The 21,923-nt window shown below is 35.2% G+C and overlaps 1 protein-coding gene across 1 annotated transcript; it reads right to left on the reverse strand.

Moving 5' to 3' along the window:
* Positions 1 to 15,043: 15,043 nt before the first annotated feature.
* Positions 15,044 to 16,069, reverse strand: LOC120526558 (trace amine-associated receptor 13c-like). The gene has a single exon (XM_039749722.1). The coding sequence runs from the start codon at positions 16,067 to 16,069 to the stop codon at positions 15,044 to 15,046; it is 1,026 nt and encodes a 341-aa protein (XP_039605656.1).
* Positions 16,070 to 21,923: the final 5,854 nt, after the last annotated feature.

Raw genomic sequence — 21,923 nt, forward strand, 5'->3', positions numbered from 1 at the left:
CCGGTTTTTGTTCAGTACTCTTTGGAACTGTTGCTTTTTGTCTGCGCACTTTTTCACTTTTTCACGTGAGCCACTGAATATGGTTTTATATGTCACTCGCTCGCTTCTAATTGTTTCGCTACCTTCTTAATTATATAATGTATGTTTTCTTCAGCGCTTTTTGTAGCTCTTCCTGGTTTTCTACGTAATGCGTGATTACGTGAGAGGCGTGATGATGTCACTGCTTTCGAGCTCAACTCCATTACAGTAAATGGAGAAAAATAGCTTCTAGTTATGACCATTATGCGTAGAATTTCAAAATGAAACCTGCCCAACTTTTGTAAGGAAGCTGTAAGGAATGAACCTGCCAAATTTCAGCCTTCTGCCTACACGGCAAGTTGGAGAATTAGTGATGAGTCAGTGAGTCAGTGAGTCAGTGAGTGTGGGCTTGTGACAGATAGGGGCCTTCTTGACCCCTTGAACCCTCAGACCACTCGTCAGACACCATTTAAAAGTCCAATAGTTGACTTTATTTAAATGCCACAGTGCACAAAGCACCCTCTCCTCCACTATACTCATACAATCACTATTAACACAATACAATAAATCAATCCTCCACTTCCTGACGCGTTGACACCCTTCCAGTCCAGTTGACACCGTTCAGTCCCACCCTCCGGAAATGACCCTCTATCTGCCGCAGCCAGGTGTTACGTGGGCAACCCCTTGGCCTGGTCCAGCCACTCGGTTCTCCAACAATGAGGATCTTACGAGCTGGATGACCCTTGGGGAAACGCGGCACATGGCCGAAGTACCGTAACTGATGCTCCCTCACAATGCAGGTAATGTGTCTCTTTTGGGACTCCGTGAGCAACCACTCATTCAACACACAGTTAAACCAATGGTACCCAAGGATTTTCCGAAGAGACACAGTTCCAAAGGAGTCCAGTCTTCGTCTCAGGTCACTGGAGAACATCAATGTCTTGCAACCATTTAGCAAGACAGGGAGCACCAGGACTCTAAAGACTTGGACATTCGTCCTTTTGCATAGATATTGGGAGTGCGACAAACCAAATTCAAGCAACCTCATGACCCCCCATGCTCTCCCAGTCCGTCTACTGACTTCATAGGAAGAGTCACCAGAGACATGAGAATGTCACTGCCAAGGTTAGTAAACATTTCAAGAAGGTCAACACTCTCTCAGAATACAGACACAGCCTGGATCTTGCTTTTTATCTAGCACACTCGCAAGCCCAGACACTCAGACTCCTCGTTCAGTCTCTTGAGCGAAGCCACAAAATGTGTGTCACCGTCAAATCTTTTGGCCACTACTGCATATTGTTAAGCAAACTTGATTTACTAAGTACTTAGAATTTAATCCAAATAAGTGGAAGTGACAAATGAAAGAACATTTTTAATAACACTGCAGACCACTATAAATATTTGACATGAGTTAAGGTCTGCCCAGATTATCTACTGTTTTTCAGTTTCATTTAAAATATATCTAAAGGTCACTATTGGCTAACTATGTTTTTGTGTAAACTGGCAATATTTACATTTTTTACCTAAGAACATGGATAAAACAGTTTTCATATGAAAGAAGCTCTCTTATATCTCATGGCAAGTTATCTCTTTGTGAAAACTGAAAGTGTGTGTTTCACAAATATTTTTTCTTGGTTTCAGGGTATCATGTCTTGAACTGGTTTAAATATGAAACCATCAAAAGTTCAAGCAGAAAAAGATGACTTCATCACAGTAAATGCAATGATTGTTGGCTTCATCAGTTACGGTCTGCGGTTATATAAAAGTATTATTATGTTATTACATAGCCCCACTAACCACTAACTCACTAATCTCAGTAACCAAGAAATCTAACAAAAAGTTGTGCTAGAATAATGAAGCACAAGAGGCTTTTAATGAACTAAATACATTATTTACTTCTACTCCTTGTCTCTAGTACCTTGCCTGTTCACAATCATCTGAATTGGATATACTGTAGGTGCATCTAATTTTGGGGTGCATGCTATACTATCTGTGTTTTCAAAATACTGGCAAGCTTCACCCATGTTTACTTCCCTAAAAAGTTATCATCAGCTGAATAAAACTATAATGTTAGTGATCAAGATCATTAACTATTCATTTAACATTCCACGAACAGGAGCACTAGTTGGAGGAAGTTAAACATCCATTCACAGATGCTGCCAAGTAGAATGACTGAGGAGTGCTGCATTATCTTGTGGTACATCCTGCCTGTACTGCACCACATGGATTTGCACTGCTTTTAGAAATTTTCTGTAATGTGACTGCATTAGCTTGAAAGTTCACCAGGTGAATGATTTTAAATGGCATTCTGCCAAAAAACAACCAGTTCAAACACCAGGCAAGACTCAGTTACTATCTTTTCTTAAATTATGGAATTTACATGGAACAATATTTCTATTTCAATTTCAATTCTTTATTGTCATGTGTGCAAGTACAAGTACCATGTACAATTAAATGCTTGCTTGCATGTGCCCCTGCAGACAGTGAACATAGACAAAAAAAATGAGACTTTTATTGTTTTTAAGCTGTTACTATTTTTTGATGCATGCTTTCATTTCTTATGTCGTCACAGAGAAAATTCAAAGTAAATTTCTTTTGTAGAAAATGCAAACAGTACTAATAATACATTTGATTTAACTGTGCCTTTCAAGTCATTCATGGGAATATTATAAAACCATTAAATTATATCAATAGTGTTGATAAATATTTAATAAAAACATACAAATTAATAACATTGTTTTCATAAATATTTATATATCAAAATTATACATGTACTAATGTTTTATTAGTGTTGAGCAAACCATGCAGAGTTCAGCAAAATCACAGAAATTTTTGCAACATTGCCAAACTCAGAGAAATGCATTGAAGTCAATGGGGAAGGAGGAACTGAATCAGGTTTTAGTGGCTTATAATGGTGCAGTCATGTTTTAAGTGTCCCTGAGGGCTAGATAAGCATCTGTCAGATATGTTGGACTGATTATTGTGGCCACAAATGTGATCTAACTTGTGAGGCAGCAGTGGTAACCACTGCACCACCAAACCACAAACAACAAAAAACACAAACAGAATGTTGACCAGAGACAAAATACAACATTTGGCTGCAAACTTGCAATAAGTAATAAAAAACTTGTATATATAATTGTACACACAGAGTTCCAATGTAGGGGCACACATTAACCATGTGACGAAGCAACAACATGAGACTGTCTCGTTCCATTGTTTGAAAATGGCACCAGGTTCAGCTGCATGTCTTTTTTGTTTCTGATCTCTGAGCAGATGCATTGCACCTTTTCTTCCATGAAGAAAATAGAAACACTTGTAAACAGTAAGAAATCTTTAGTTTATTATTATTTCACATGGTCTCATGTGTTTTCTTTCTCAGGGTTGGGGAGGCTTCTTTTGAGATTGTAGCTGGACACATGGCTAATTATGTATGCAAACAAGCCATCCTGTGCTGTGCAGCTGGGATCAGTGTTATATGTCTAGTGGCAGTATTCATAATAATCTCATTATAGTCAGTTAAATGAAAATAATTGATGAAAATTAATGCTTTTTTTTTTTTTTTTTAATGCATGCGGAGTAGACGGCTGAAGTACTGATTGGGCTGTGACATCACACATGCCTGAAGCAGATGAGGAACATTCTTACAGTACACATGCATCAAAGTGCTATGCATGGCTGCTATAGTTCTTAGGTGTCATGCTGTCCTTGCAAAGCATTATGGGGAACTGGAGAAAAAAATGTTTGCCTAAGCCGGCCACAGGGCAGATTTCGAGGAAACTATTCCATGAACAAGGTTACCAGCAAATATAGCATATTCACTATGGAAAAAAAAAATCAGCAGATTTTGCCAATCAAACAGTTTTATTCTTTCCTAGTACATACTATACAGTAGTAAGAACATAATTTGCTGTTAATGATAAAGAAATGCCCTGAAAATTCTACTCGATAGTTATATAAATATAAAATTGTACATCTAAGCAACTAAAATATATTGCAAATTGTTGTTTTTTAAACATTTTGACTTTTTTAAGAACTTAAATGTCCCTATGCAAGTATTTAAAAAGCTGATCAATGCATTAACTTTTGTTCTGACAAAATACCTGTAGATGTCTACCCAGAAGACAGGTTGAAAAAACTATTTGTTAAAACTTTTCATAATTTCTAACAACAGAATCAATGAAGTACGTAAGTTGTAACTTGTCATACGTATGGGGAGGGGTGGCAAATTAGACACGGTAGAGACGGTAGCAATGAGCTGGCGCCCCATCCAGGGATTGTTCCTGCCTCGCGCAAAATGGAATCATTTATTGCAGTAGTACTGTCTCTGTCAAATGTAACAACCCCCAATTCCTGTCCTTCTGTTTTCTTTCTTCACATAACCAATCACCACACAATAAGCATCCATAATAATTGTAAAACCAGCTATAAAACCTAGAACGCAGATTCTTCAAAACTTTTAACGTTTTTTATTTTGTGTGGATTGTCCCAATCAATTTAAGTTATCTTTAAACAGACCTTGCAAAAAGGGGCCACACAAAATCGAGTGTTGACTGACTTGTTTTTATTTAAAAAAAAATAGGCAATCGGACTTGGTTAGGAGAAACCCAATCAGAGTAACTCTATGATCTCAATACTGTATAAATATATACATAGTTCCTACTAAAAGTATTAGTTTAAACTATTTTCTTTGAAAACATCACCATGAATTTGATTCAGTTTCTACTTTTAAATTTTTTTGAAAAAACTTTGTTATACATGTTTAATTATTCCATCCACCTACCCATCCAGGGTTGTGGCAGTCCCAGCAAGCATACAGTTTTGTCTCAAAGTGAGCGTGGAAATGGGTGTGCGCAACATTTTTGTGCAGATGCACCATTTATACATTAAGCCCCTGCTGTTTTGGAGATGCTCTGGCCTAATTGTCTAGCCATCACAATCTGACCTTTGTCAAAGTCAGTCAGATCCTTATGCTTGCCCATTTTTCCTGAATCCAACACATCAATTCAAGAATTGTCTGCTCACTTGCTGTATAATATATCAAATATATCCTACCATTAACATATATATATATATATATATATATATATATATATATATATATATATATATATATATAAATACACACACACAAGAAAATTAAGGATTAGTGTGTGCTCTGGTAACTTAAAATTACACTGTGATTCAGTAGGATGCCCCTGCTAGCCTTGTCTCTGGCTTGTAGCTCAGTATGTCCCCTAACTATCCTAGACTCTAATTGTGTATGTTCACAGGTAAAAATAAACGCCTTTCCATATTGGTACTTTTACCACTAACTACATTTTATGAGAAAATGAAACAGTATTTTCTAAAAAAGCTTGAAGTTAATCAAATATGTTTTTATAGTTAGTAATATAATACTGGGCGGCACGGTGGCGCAGTGGTAGCGCTGCTGCCTCGCAGTTAGGAGACCCAGGTTCGCTTCATGGGTCCTCCCTGTGTGGAGTTTGCATGTTCTCCCCGTGTCTGCGTGGGTTTCCTCCGGGCACTCCGGTTTCCTCCCGCAATCCAAAGACATGCAGGTTAGGTGGATTGGCGATCCTAAATTGGCCCTAGTGTGTGCTTGGTGTGTGGGTGTGTTTGTGTGTGTCCTGCGGTGGGTTGGCACCCTGCCCAGGATTGGTTCCTGCCCTGTGTTGGCTGGGATTGGCTCCAGCAGACCCCCGTGACCCTGTATTCGGATTCAGCGGGTTAGAAAATGGATGGATGGATAATATAGTACTTAAGTCACTTGATTGTGAACTCCAAAGTTGCTGGTTCAGTCCCACATCTGCTTAGATGTGACCTGAGCAATTCATTTTACTGAACTTTTACTCTTGTAAAAATATATTTAACTAATTATAGTAACTGTAAAGGACATGTGTGATAGTACTTCATCATAGAAATGTGTTATTGAAAGGTGGTTTGTTTAAATACTACAGTATTTTAACTTCTTTTCCTATATAATCATTTGTCTTATATAAAAACATATTCTTGTTAATATTTAATAAATGTAAGGAAAAAGATGCAAATAAAGAATAAATAATATGTGCAAAATAGAAAGAATATTAAAACTGAAGAAAAAAAATGTTAATTTCTTCTTATACTGTTGCATAACTCTGTCCCTAAATAAAATAAATAGTTATTAAGTAGTACGTAACAATAAAAATATACCTTAGAAAATTGTTTAAAATATAAACTTGTGGCTTTTGTGAAGTGCTACAGATATGCATTTGTGAATAAGGTTAACTCATGGCAGACTTTCTGTCTGGTCAAATTACATAGAAAAATATGAAACACAATTTTAAATTAAATAAAAAAAAGAATGACACAGAAAAATAAATCAAAAACCAGATGTTTATAGCATAGTGAAGAATAAAATAGCAAGTAGTACCGACATGTCCTTTATGTTATTTCTTAGAGCAAATGTATTATTAATTTATATAACCAAAATACCAAACATTTAAAAAAGGTGAAATATTTACAATATAGGAAAGTAATATCTTTATTCATTGTCATTCAAGCAGATTTTTTTTTTTTTTGGAAAAGCGTATAAGCAAAAAGTAATGCACCACATCATCTCATTCTTTTTAAATATGAAAAATAAAAACTAACTTAAAATAAAAAGTCAATAAATTTTTGTTTTCTTGTTTAGTCTATTGACACAGAAAAAATGGTAAACCTAAACAAAATAGTGTGTTCACTAAAACCATTGTCTTTGTGGTATAGTCTCTTCTTTTTTAAAAGTTACATGTAATATATTTTTCAAAAGAACATTCAGCATTATTGCTTATTCCTGCTAGCATTAGTGCCCTTGTATGAAGTAAAAGTGAAGAGGATATAAGTACTGCAGTTATATACACTACTATGACAGTAACAGAAACACAAAACAACAAAGATGAATGTAAATGTTTACCTAAAAACTGCTATGGATTTATGTCTTAAAATATTTCATTTTCCATATTTAAAGCCACATTGTACTTACAAATTGAAACATATAACATATAATTTAATGTAAATGCAACTTTGCTTCAGAAAATAAATGTGATTTTGTGCTATTGCTTAACAAAGAATAAAAAAATATTTACTTTTCTGTTACAAGATTTATTAAAGATGATCCTGGTATGAAAATCTTTAAAGTAACAATTTGTTTAAGTGATCTTCTGAACCATGGATAAAACAAAGCATAAATAATTGGATTCAAACCAGAATTTAAATAACCTAACCAGAGGAATCCAACTGATATCACATAAGGCACAGAAAAATTCATAAGCTGATTTAAAATGCTGAAAATATAAATTGGTAGCCAGCAAAGGTTAAAGACAGCTACCACTATGCCTAATGTTTTTGCTGCCTTTCTTTCAGATTTCTTGATTACATTTATTTTAGTTTCTGCCCCTGAAACCTTTTGCTGTATTGCTATAGCTCTTATATGTCTTTTTGCAACCACAAATATGTTTGTGTATAAAGTAACCATTATACAGGTTGGGAAAACAAATGAAAATATAAGATCCACAGTGCCCCATGTTTTGCTGACGGCAAGCAGACAGTCACCGGCACAAGAATCTAATCCCATTACACCTGTTGCATTTCCCCCAGTAAAGAAAAAAAAACAAACATATGTTAGAGATGACAGCCAAATAGTCGCCACAGACAATAATTGTATTGATTGAAAGTTGAATTTTGAATGTAATTGTTTGTAGAATGGAAAGACGTTATCTATGTATAAATCTATAAGTAATTTAATCCTGTATGCTTTCCAAACATTAGAAACTGCATATGTTTAATGGGTGGAAAAAGGAGGTTATTGTGCAGAGGTGCCACAGATAAAGGCCTCTCTTTCTTGAAGTACTTCCTACATTGGTTCCATATTCTGAGTGAATAAAGCACAATTCGGTTGTTAGTATATTGGCAATAACTTGTATTTACTGGGGTACTAAGCAAGTAATATAAAGAAGTACTGTAGGATTTTATTTTGTATTGTGCATCAAGCCTCTGTGTGTTCATTGATTTGTGTCAATGTCCAGGTTTTTATATCTTGCATATTTGCTGCCCAGTAATAAAACTGAAAATTAGGTAGAGCCATGCCACCTTCTGCCTTAGGTCTTTGTAGGGTCACCCTTTGGATATGTGGATGTTTTGAATTCCAAATAAATATCATATATTAATGTATATGGGAATGCTTTGAAATAGAAAAAGTTAGATGAAGGTTAGACCATCTAAACAAGTCTTGCTTACGTTTTTCCATACAGACAGCAACATTTTGTTGATAAAGAGCTTTATGTTTACTTGTGATGTTTACCCCGAGGTATTTAATCTGATCTACAAAGATAAAAGGGAAGGTGTCCAATCTAATAATGTGAGCTAGAGAGTTCACTAGAAAGAGCACACTTTAATTCAAACTAATTTTGAGTCCAAAAATCTTTTTATTCTCCTAGTGCTGTTAGGACTGCAGGCACACTATTTTTTAGGTCTGATATATATAGTACCATATCATTGGCATATAGTGATATTTTCTGTTCAAGTCCTTCTCTGATAAATCTCCTTTGTCTCATAAGCATTTCAAAAGTGAACAGCCAATGGCTCAATGGCAAATCAAATGAATGTTTTTATTGTATAATATTAACAATAAAAGCAGCTCACTACTCAAAACAGTAAATTTGCATGGCAGCCAGTATCGAACTAGCAACCTCTTGATTAAAAGTCAGTAGTTCTTACCGCTACGCCACAGAAGGTATCAAATTATCCTTGTACCTTTTGTGAAAGTGTTTATTTGATATTTGGACTTCATATGACGATGTGTGTTCTGCTCCATGCTCCCATCGCTGTTCAGGAGCCCTTGGACCCAACACCGTCGATAATGCTACCAAGGTGAGCTAGACAGTGAGGCAACAATAGTAAGGGGATGATGTAAAAAGGTGCTTAAGTGCTTTTATTTAAAATCCAACAAATCAAAAACAAAGTGTTCAAATAAATAAGTGCAGTGGTTCCCAAAATCTTCATTAAATAAATAATCCATTAAAACAGAGACAATCGTGAAGGTTTAAAAATCAATAAACACAACACAATCCTTTAAAACAACAAGGTTCAAACCGTTACTGGAAGCAGTCTTCTAAAATCAATAAGCCCAGTGCCTCTTTTAAACTAGCGCTCTCTCAGCAGCTGTCCGTTCTTACACACTCACACACACAGGTCTGGAGTCCTCCCAATCCTGGTTTCGGTCTGGCACTCATCCCAGGCCCGAGACTTGGTAACCTTGGCATCCAGGATGCCCTCAACAAGGACTTCACCTCCAAGCCTCCCGACTCCCGCTGCCGTCCCGGCCTTATGCAGACAGTCTTCTTCATTAGTCACTCCCGCTACATGATTGCTCAGTGGGAGCTACTTCTGCTTCAACTCCCAGGTGTTGGCCTAAAACCCAGGCTTCCCCACAGCTGCCTGCGAGCGCTCGTTCACTTGCTCGCCCACTCGCACCGTCTCTCTATCTCTGTCCTGCTTTCTCTTACTTCCTCCGTGTTTTTCTCTCTTCCTTGTTTGTTTTTTCTTTTACTCTGTCTTTGTAACCGACTCGCGCTTCTATATATTGGGGGGGGAGCCATAGCAGCTGCAGCATATTAGCAATCCCAGGAACAATCACCGATGTGGGCAGTCCCTCACCTGTGCACTAGGTGAGAAACGCCCACACCGCACATCACCCTGAGATCATGCTACAGCCACCACACCCCCTCACTAAGCCGCGAGTACGGTGATTATTTATTTAAAAACTGAAACAGCCTTTGCTAAGAGAGCTGTGGACCCGCTATACCACACTTCAGCCTTCACGCATTATACAGTTCTGTATAATGTCTACATTTTGTCATTATTAGTAAAACATGAAAAATGTTTCTATTTTAGTGATGTGTTTACATAGATTGTTGTACACACGGAACACACATGAAATGTATGTATTCCAAATGACGGTATATTATTTACCCTCTACAACTCCAGGCAATTCACTTCAACATAAACACTGAGCACTGAGAACCTTCTTTGGGAATTGAACTGCAGTGATGGTTGGGGGGATGGGATGCTTACTGCTTTTATTGATCTATACATTTACAAGACAAAAGACGCTGACGGAGAGGTGCAAAGGGATTTAAGGCAGGCCAGGATTACGAGTTTTTTTTGTAGGCATTAGTAATTCTAGTGTTAATAAGTGGGTCTCCAGAAAAAATACTATTTTAGCGTTTAGAAACAGCATTTTCAGATGCGGGGGTGGGGTGAGTTTGGGCTCGTGAACGCGGCTGAGATAATAAAACTGACTAAAATAAAATAGCAATGCTAACCTTTACAAGTATCATAAATTACACCGACTGTTACAGACTGAAATCAAATGTATGTTTTTATTGTAAAATAGTAAGACTAAGAGCAGTTTACTTCTCAAAACGGAGAGGTGCTGGATTGAACTCATGACCTTTTGATTCCCAGTCGGCAGCTGACTCTATTGCACCATGGAGGCAGTCATAATAATCGGCTGTCAATGTTGTATGTTAAGGCGGCTTTTTGTTTCTGCAGTTATATTTTTGAATAAAAGCGCAATTGTTGTGTTAGATTTGTACCTTTTGTGAAAGTATTTCTTGGATACTTCAGGCTTCATACATTATATAGTTTATTCCTACATTTTGTCATCTACTAGTAGAATATAAAAAAATTTCTGTTTTAACAATGTGTTTACACAGATTACTGTAGAAACGGAACAGACATGACATGCGTGTGTTCCAAACAACGATCTATTATTTCCACTTTAAAACTCCACTTCACTCCCAGAAAATCAATCAAGGCATGAGTTGGGAGAAGTTTGTGCACGTTCTAAGTCGGTGGGGGGATGGAATAGCCGGCTGCTTGCAGCCTGATTTTTATCAGCACATTTAGATGACGAAAGACGCTGGTGGAGAGCTGTGAACGATTTTAAGAAGCAATTTAAGGTGGGATGGATTTACGAGTTTTTTCGTAGGCTCTGCTAATTCTACTGTTAACGGATTTAGATTGGGCTTTTATCTATAATTTCATTTTGCGACTTCTCTCATTGCGCTATGTATCCTAGTTTGCTTGCGGTAATCAATTTTTTGGCATTTTGTGACATCAGGAATGGGGAGCTGGGCGGGACCTTCCTCACTGTCCTGTTTCACTATTACACGGTCAAAGCCATGGGGGATGGCTAGATTTTATAAAAGTAATAATGACATGAATTGGAATGACATTGAGTTTCCACTTAAGAAAATACCATGAGTGGCTTTATAACTCATAGGAATGGCTCCGGCATGCTTAGATCAGTGAACTAACAGTGAAAGTGGTGGCCTCAGATTATCCTGCACACACGTTTCCTGCCCTCTCTTGCTAGTTCTGTCCAACACAATACTTGGAAAATCATGGAAGAGTTCATTCATTAGCATTGAGATACAAAAAAAGCCAGCAGGGAAAAATCAAATTGAACACCTGAGCAAAGAAAGCAGTTGCCCCAAGACATATCAAAAGGAAACCAACCCCAGCCTGGAAAAAAGAACTTCTGAACCCACACAACTCAACATTTGAGGACTTGGGAGCATTATGTCTTCCAAGCTGGCTTTTATCACAAACACTGCACAAGGTACTGCATCAAGAACCTTTTTCTTCTTTCTTGTTGTATGACTGTGTAGCCAAAAACAGCTCCCATTCCATTTTGGTGATGACACCATCATCAAATGCCTGATCAAACAACAATGAAGAAACTTGGTACAGATGAGAACTTTACCTCCTGACTCAGTGGTGTTAGGACAACAGTCTCAACTTTAATGTCAGCAAAACCAAGGATCTGACCAGAGACCAGACCATAGAAAGAGGCGGATTACAATCTCAACTATATTGAAGGGGATGCTGTTGAAAGGGTGAACAATTTTAAATTTCTTGGAGTGGCTATCATAGATAAACTGTGGTGCATACCCACAATAACCAAAAGATTTTTATTATTGGAAACACATCAAAACTGTTTGAGGCTTGAATCCATAATCCCTGAATGAATGTTGGATTGGATGCTACAAATGTTCATAAAGGATTCATAGGCTGCACATATGCTCAGAATTCATAAAAAGTGTTTCTAAAACTGAAATGCTAAAATATGAATATTGCCAAAAAAATTACCAGAAGTTGATAACCAAAAGATTTTTATTATTAGAACATACATCAATTTTTTTAGAGATTTGAATCCATAATCTTTGAATGAATGCTAGATTGAATGCACCACAGATTTATAAAGCATAGCATTAGTGATATGGTACATAATGGCTTTTTGGAAGCCTAGTGCCTCAACACAAATGGTGATGCAGCAAACTCAAGAAATAACAACATTAAAATTCTGTTTTGTTCCAGATAAATCATTAACACAATATATCAATGTATTTACATTTCCTAATGTTCAAAGCCTTTAAAAAGCTGAAATAGGGCAGCAGTTACAATTACTTAAAAAAAAACAGCAGAAGGTCTCATTTCATAAAATTAAACATTGATGTAGAGAGAATCTGGTTATTAAGTGGATTGTATCTAAACTAAGGTACTCTCTACTGAGTCAAATTTTATTTTTATCTACAGACTGGGCAGTATTGCAGTGGAGAGCTGCTCCTAAGGAGGTAAACTACTGACTCACTATGTGGTTTCCATAACCCCAGCAGTATAAATTTTATATAAATCATCACAAAGGGACTCTTCACACAAATTCTGAGGTCCTCTCTTGACTCAATGACCTTGTAGCCAAAAATAATCTAACCCCGAAGGCACAGCCTATTTTCATGGCTATTAAACAATGTTACCTTTAGATTCCAACCATCTCACATCTTTTCTGTGTGATTTATTGTCACAATGAATGATCAATTATTTAGTAATAGTGGTGTTGTCAGGAGCTGCCAGTACTGGTTTAAATAAAGCAGGATCAGCTTTCATTAAATTTTCTGCAATTTATCAGGGTGCAAAATTTGTATTTCACAATAGTAAATCATGTGTTATAGTCTGACTTTCAAAAGGACTTCTCTTACTCTGATAATTATTAGGTACCGAGTAATTATTAGGTCTCTAAATGCAAGGGGTGTAACTTCATCTGGTCCTATGTTTTGAAGGAATACAATTACTGATATCAAATTACTGATGACAACATTAAAGGTCTTTACTGGAGAGTAATCCTTTTAAATGATATTTTGTTTGTTTGGGGTAAGGACAAGCCTTTCCACCTGGTGACCCTGTATTGGAAAAGGCAGAATAATAATAATTAAAAAAAACGATTCTTTAAATCTGTAAAATGGAGAACATAGAAATGTACTTTCTTTCACAAGAATTGACTATTACTGGTTATTCCTACTTATTCAAAATTATGACAACATTAAGTAAAAAATGTAAACCAATCATCTTAACAACTTACTGTACATGCAATGCCACCAAAACATGGTGAAAATGTATTTCACATGTCACAATGAGAATGTCTTGTATTTCTTAAAACAAAGAAGAATTTAATTCTGGTAACATTCTTTTCAGTTTATTATTTATTTATTTACAAATTATCATTATTTAAAATATCACAACATATACAATAAATATTCATATTTTAAAAATTTGATATATACAGTGTCATGTACACTTCACTTCAAGCCTGGAGCATGCAGTTAATAGCCTTACCTCTGGCATACTATTGTCACTGTCCCTTACATTGTAACTAGTGCAGTCTCTAATGCACATTCGTCAAATTTCATCTCTTACCATTTTGTACACAATTTACGGTAGAAATGGCATATTGTAACAAAACATAGGATTTATATAATCCATTTCATTGTCATGTAGACAGTGTGATGTACTGCTAAAGGTAATTTGACTGTGTATCTGAAGCATGCTGGTTCAGTTCTACAGCTCTGATTTACTGTGATATCTTGTGTTCTTCATTTTTCCCACTTCTGCTCCAGTTAGAAAAGTATATGTAAATAATAGTACCGTATCTGTGCAATTGTAATGAACGCTGGGATGGTGTTTCACCTCAGAAAGGTACTATAGTTTATAACGTATGGGAGCTTAAATATTATTACATATATAATCTTTTTGTTTACATAATTTATGCTTTTAATCATGCTGTTTATTTTTTTTTCTAATGTTTTGTAAACAAAAAAATCATTTATGCAAAAAAATAACAATATATTGCATATTTCTGTCTCTGAATACAATAAAAATCAATCTTAAAAAAATAAGGAAAAAGCACAAGTTAGGAAATACCTTTGAACATAAACATGCAAAGTTAAATCAGTTTTGGTAAAGTGACATCAATATGCATTTGTGATTAAAGCTGACTCATGATAGATTGAGCAGATTCTGATACATTGTTTCATCAAGCTAAAGAAACAACAATGCAACATGATTACTAGTTAAGATCAATGAATAATACAGGAAAAAAACAATAAGACTGTTTATAGTATGAGACAGAAGAAAATGAATAATACATTAAGGAATGAACTTAATGTAATTTCCCATATCACTTTATAATATCTCTTATCTTTTAAATCAATCAATATCACTTTTAATAACCAAAAATTGTTAATTTAACAAAAAAGATTAAATGTTTACAGGAAATAGACATGTTCATGCATTTCCATATAAACAGACTTTTTTTTTATTTAAAAGACAAAAACAGAAATGCAAAAAAGCACCTTACTAAATAACTGTGGCAAACTTTAATTGCTTTCTTTTTTAACGTATTAATTAAAAAATAATGAACTCAGTAAAACCAACATATTAATAGAGTAGTGTCCTGATTGTTATGATAATTATATTTAATACACTATATTTTACAGAACAACAAAATAGTTATAGTAATATTATTGTTATTACTAGTAGTATATTATAGATTATTACTGCTATCAAAAGTGTCTGCAATTAAGCAAATGAAAACAAGTTATAAGTACTTCAGTCCATAAAATAAACACTATGGCACACTATCATTTAATACGCAATTAATATCAATTTAGTTTTCTGGCATCAGATTTAGTAAAGATGATTCTGCTATAAAGATCTTTAATGTAAGGATTAGTTTAAGTGATTTTCTGAACCATGGGTAAAACAAAGAATAAATAATAGGGTTCAAACCAGAATTTAAATAAGCTAACCATAAAAACCCACCTGATACCACAGAAGGAACAGAAAAATTTATAAACTGATTTAGTATGGTGCAGATATAAAATGGTAGAGAGCAAAGAATAAAGACAGCTACCACTATGCCTAATGTTTTTGCTGCCTTTCTTTCAGATTTCTTGGCTATACTTTTTTTAGTTTCACTCTCTGAAACCTTTTGCTGCATTGAAATAGCTCTTATGTGCCTTTTTGCAACCACAAATATTTTTGTGTATAAAGTAACCATTATACAAGCTGGGAAAAGAAATGAAAATATAAGATCCACAGTACCCCACGTTTTGCTAAGTACAAGCAGACAGTCTCCTGGACAAGGATCTAATCCTATGACACCTTCTGTATTTCCATCAGTGAACAACAAAGAGCAAGAATAGCTTAAGGATACTAGCCAGATGACTGACACAGACAAAGAAGATACACGAACAGTTACTTTTGTTGAATACAGCAATGGGTCACAAACAGCAATATATCTATCAATGGCAATTATTACTAGGTTTAAGATGGAAGTCTCAGTTAACACATAGAGTAAGACTGTATACATAGAACAAAATATGTTTCCAAAATACCAGCAGGTTTCAACTGACTGTATAACCATAAATGGCATAATAAGAAATCCCACTAAAAAATCTGCCACGGCAAGTGAAAGAACAAGTATATTAGTTGGTGTGTGAAGCTGCTTAAAATGAGAGATAGAAATAATCACCACCAGATTTCCACAAAATGTAAACATAACTGCAACTGCTGCCAGAAAATAAAGGATCACAGAGACAAAGACCGGTCGAACTTCTTTGATACATGAAATATTATCAAAATGATAACAATAAAGCACTGTCTGATTATTCAGCTGCTCATCAAATTTCATGGAGGTATTTATTCTTCAAGTTTATTTGCAGTCTTGGGCATTCTAGTCTACTGGTTTAATGCGCATACAGCTTTTAAAGACACAAGCCAATAACACAATTTATATTAAAATGAGCACATTTGGAACCTCCCATTCTTGCTAAGTGAAGCATCACTGTGTATGAAAACATATGATATCATTTTAGAAGAAGAAGAAAAAAATTGGAGAAACCCCATGTGCAATCACATTTCTTAGTCAGAAAGAAGCAGTTTAATTAACTGTATGATTCCAGTCTAAATTGGTTTAAATATATTGTTATGCAAACAATGTAAAATATACACAAAGTTTAAATAAAGCAATGTTTATCTTATTTATGTAGTGAATTTTATTTTATTGCTGAGTAAATGTATGTATTACAATGCCTTAGAAATAAATAATAATAAAAAACTGAATCATTAATAACATATTGATGGTTCATTTTGTAAAGCACTTTGAGCTACATTTTTTTGTATGAATATGTGCTCTATAAATAAATGTTGATTGATTGATTGATTGATTGATTGATTGATGATTACTAGGTCTGGTCAGTCTCAGCTAACTTAGGCAAAAAAGGTTTCCCACAGTGTTCAGTTTTAAACCCATACATCTACAATTATTGCAACTATTATGTGGCCAGCAGATGTCCAGCACAGCTGATCTCTGGAGTCCAAGGTATTTTGGGAAGAACAAAAAAAAAAAACTCCCCAGTATTTCAAATGTGTGGCAGATATGAAGAGGTAGTCAAAGACAGCAGAGCTGAAGCAATTTGGTAGTGTCAGTGTTGTGCTAGAATCGGTCAGTTAGTATTCTGAAATCTACCTCAGCGTCTGTCCCATTTTCTTCTGGTTCCCTGTAGTTTCCATATCTTGTTTATATTATACTTTTTAAATCTACTATATAATATTTCTTAAATTGCTTTAACATGTCTGCATTTTTATTTTCTCGTATACGAAGTATAAGGAAAGTACTGTAACGTCCAAAAATTCAATTTTGAGATTTTGTTGAAATCTCTTCCAAAAATACCATTTCTGAAACTATGTCTGTGTGTGTGTGTGTGTGTGTGTATACGATAACTTGAATACGCTTTCACTTAGGCCAATCAATTCTTGCCTAAAAGTATTAGGTACAAAACATAGATTTCTTTCAACTTTTGAGCAATTTCCGCATACCGGAAGCGGTACTTTGTATTCATGCAGCTACAGCTTCCGATTTATTCAACTTTTCTTTTATAATAATTGTTCAATATATTATTTATTTGATTTGTTGTTGATGGTTCTTTAATGTACATAATATAAAAATATAATAATTGTCTTGCGGTTTACTCCTCAAATATCCATCCCCATATCTGAGTATATGAGAAAGTCTAGGGGAGACCACTCACGATTTTTTATCTTATATACATTTTAACTTTTACTGTAATAAGAGATGTGCTCATATAGCACATTTACTTCTGATGTAGTTTTCCAGTTTTTATGTAGTTTTGCAGTTTTGATCTACATCATGTATAATGGTTTTAGAGTCAATTGCTACCCTGAAAATATGCAAAAAGGGATGACCTAATCCATGGCTTAATGATACTACATGGCAGCTGTGCCACACCTGTAGGATTGCTGAAAGGTGGTGAAAAAAAGACAGGCTGACTGTATCTAAGTAGATTTTTAGGATTTCCCTGTAACTTCCAGGAGGCAGTTAAGAAATATAAACATGATTATGTCTTTGATTTGGTATCCTCTTATTCTAACCAACCTTGGGTCTCATTTAATGCAATTAATGTGGCTATTTACCCCCATTCAGAGATGGGATTAAATAGTACTATTCATTCTTGTGAGCAGTTTCTTTCATTCTTTGTCATTAAAATCGATACTATCCGCTCTGGCATTGTTCTAATTATACTTCCCATTATTAATCATGGCATTGTTCTGGAGTCCTTTAATGTTGTTTCACTTTCACAGCTATAAAGATGATGTTGTTGCATCACGCTTCTTACTGAGAGCTTTTGATGTTCTGGGTCCAGCATTGTTGGTTATTACAAATGATTCTATTAGTGAGAGGATTGTGTTCTCGTTTCTTTAAACATATGGTGATGCAACCTTGTCCAATAAAGGAGTTATATCCTTAAGTTTTACCCAATTTGTACCCAATTTCACAATTGCCATATTTTGAAAAATATTAGAAAGAATAATTTATAATCAATTGGTTGATAATCTTAACTCCAATAATTTATTTGAGATCTAACTATCTATCATGGTGTTGAGATGGTCCTCCTGAAAATATTTAATGACATCTCTCTTATTACTGGATCAAATGTGGCAAGTCCTTGTCCTCCTAGACCAGTGTTTCCCAACCTTGGTCCTGTGTTCCCCTGTCGCTGCAGGTTTTTGTTCCAACCAACTTCTGTTTTTAATTTCACTCCTGAGCTAATTAAGTGATGTGTTATTTCCCACGTTTTGTGTTTTGGGAATAATATAGAAATTAGAAAACTAACTTTGGTAAAATATATATATATATATACAGTATGTATATATATATATATATATATATATATACATATATATATATATACTAGCAAAATACCCGCTCTTACAGGAGAAGTAGTGTGTTAAAAGTAATGAAAAGAAAAGGAAACATTTTGAAAATAACGTAACATGATTGTCAATTTAATTGTTTTGTCACTGTTGTGAGTGATGAGTGTTGCTGTCATATATATATATATATATATATATATATATATATATATATATATATATATATACTAATAAAGGCAAAGCACTCACTCACTCACTCACTCACTCACTCACTCACTCACTCACTCACTCATCACTAATTCTCTAACTTCCCGTGTGGGTGGAAGGCTGAAATTTGGCAGGTTCATTCCTTACAGCTTCCTTACAAAAGTTGGGCAGGTTTTATATCGAAATTCTACGCGTAATGGTCATAACTGGAAGCTGTTTTCTCCATTTACTGTAATGGAGATGAGCTTAACGCCGTGGGGCGGAGTTTCGTGAGACATCATCACGCCTCCCACGTAATCACGCAGTACGTAGAAAATCAGGAAGACTTCCAAAAAGCGCTGAAGAAAACATGCATTATATAATTGAGAAGGCAGCGAAACAATAAGAAGCGGCGAGTGACATATACAACTATATTGATGAGTTCTGCTACTTGAAACAAAGCACGATGTAAACCTACACTTTAAATTAAGTTCATAGACAAGCTGCCGCTGGCGTTTGTAATTTAGTGTCTGCCCATATAAGGCCGTCCGTCAGCGGCAATCCAATAGCAAACTCCCACTAAATATTCACGGGTTAAGGACTGTGCTTATGGTGAGGAAGATGAGATGGTCAGGGTGGTGTTTGACACAAACTTAGCGAAACTGCGAGAGAAAGTTTTAAGTGCCAGGACTAAGGTAACATTAAATACAGCCATGGACATAGCACGAGATGGCACCAGCACAACTGGGAACTTCGATGCATGTACACCGAGCGCTCACGTGAACTGGCGCAGTACACAGATAAAAGCAACAGTTCCAAAGGCTGAACAAAACCGAATTACACAATTGAAAAGGCAGCAAAAATATGAAGCGTCTGATACATACAAGCATATTCATAAATGCTGCTACTGTGGAAACAAAGCACACGGTGGAAAAAGTGAATGTCCTGCTAAAGGAAGACAGTGTAAAAAAACCGTGCATGCAGTGTGTCAGGTCTCGATAAAGAAGAAGACGAGCTGTTTATTGATGCAGTAAGAAACGAATCGATGAATGAAACCTGTCATCTTTACAACGATTGACAAACACGGAATGTAACTTGAACACAACACATCCTACAAATACAAACCTGATTGAAAGAAATAATGATAATCAAATCCTTGATGACAGCAACACTCAGTAACACTCACAAAACAAATACTGTATATTGACAGTCATGTTACGTTATTTTTAAAATGTTCCCTTTTCTTTTCATAACTTCTACTTCTCCACTGCGATACGCGGGTATATATTTAAATGTATATATATACCCCGATCTACAGTACATATTCTCGCATGGACAAGCCACACGCTGTGGCTCAATTGTAGAGTCTTAAGCCTCTAATGCCGACATTCGAGGTTCGATTCCCGAGAGGGATGCACTGAGTATGTACGCGCTACCGATTCATTTTACCTTCGCATCTCCTTGGTTTGGGACGTATGAAAAATATTTGGTTAACGCAGAATCATGTTACGTTATTTTTAAAATATTTCCCTTTATTAGCACAAGCACAGCTGAGAAGCTTCGATGCATGTCTCCATAAGCGTTAAAAATAACGCATTTAATCACACTTTCAATTCCAAGCAAGCGGGAACTTTTGTCAATGCATGATTTCCTGGTACATCCATTACACTGATGCACACATCACAGCTACAAAAATGTTAGAGTCGGAATAAAGCGCGTTCCTCGACTGATCATTTCGACTTCCCGAAAGCCTTGATAAAAGCATGGTTTTGTGCACACTGAAAAGCAAGCAAAATTAGATGCATTACAGAAAGCAGACTTTGTGGCTCTTACTGGGGATCATTGGACTTCCGTGACCGTTAGTAATTCTAATTACATCTAATTACAAAATGTTCAATGATCACACTGTTTTAGCCTAATGTACAAAATAATTTTGGCTAAGGTTACTCAGAGTTTAAAGATTAAGTTGGTCAAATTACCTTTTATGTTTCTGACTTATTTTTTAAGAAGAAAAACTGCACTTTATGTTGAAATTTTGGTTATTATTATTTAAAGACAATACTATTCTGAAAATCTACTTAAAGTACTTAAACTACCACTTTATTTTTAAGTCTGCCCAATTTTAACCAGGGATGATATTTTTGTTTCTGTTTTGAATTCAAATGCAGTTTAAAGGCTTTTTTTTTTCAGAAATTAAAACAGCTTCAGTTTACAATATTCATGTACATGTCTATTATTTGATTCTGTCGCCCACTAAAACACTTTTAAATTAAAAAAAAACATTTGCGATTTGGGGCAAATTCGTTGCGATTACATACGATTAATCAAGATTAATTCTTACACAGCCTCTAATTAATTGGATTAATTTTTTTAATCGAGTCCCACCCCTAATATATATATATGTGGATATATATATGTAGATTTGTATATATAAATGTGTATATACAGTATATATGTAGATATGTATATGTGTATATACAGTATTTATATATATATATGTTTGTATATGTGTCTGTGTGTGTGTATATATATATATATATATATATATATATATATATATATATATATATATATGCCAGCAACACTCAATATCAATGACAAAACAATTACATTAACAATCATCTTACGTTATTTTTAAAATGTTTGCTTTTCTTTTTCATAACTTCTTTAACACACTACTTCTCCGCTGCGAAGCGCGGGTATTTTGCTAGTATATACTAATAAAAGGCAAAGCCTCACTCACTCACTCACTCACTCACTCACTCACTCACTCACTCACTTACTCACTCACTCACTCACTGACTCATCACTAATTCTCCAAGTTCCCGTGTAGGTAGTAGGCTGAAATTTGGCAGGCTTATTCCTTACAGCTTACTTAGAAAAGTAAAGCAGGTTTCATTTCGAAATTCTACACGTAATGGTCATAACGGTTGTTAATGGTCGACAAAGTCCGCCATGTTGAACTTTCTTATTTATGGCCCCATCTTCATGAAATTTGGTAGCCGGCTTCCCTGCGCTAACCGAAACCGATGTACGTACTTATTCCGATGGTATGACGCCACTGTCGGCAGCCATATTGAATTTTCCAACGTCACTAATTTTCCAACTTCCCGTGTAGGTAGAAG

This window comes from Polypterus senegalus, chromosome 3 (assembly GCF_016835505.1).
Source record: "Polypterus senegalus isolate Bchr_013 chromosome 3, ASM1683550v1, whole genome shotgun sequence".
Taxonomy (NCBI): Eukaryota; Metazoa; Chordata; class Cladistia; order Polypteriformes; family Polypteridae; genus Polypterus; species Polypterus senegalus.

Coding starts and splice junctions, on each gene's coding strand:
- LOC120526558 (XM_039749722.1), bottom strand. CDS start 16,069: ATGAAATTTGATGAGCAGCTGAATAATCAGACAGTGCTTTATTGTTAT.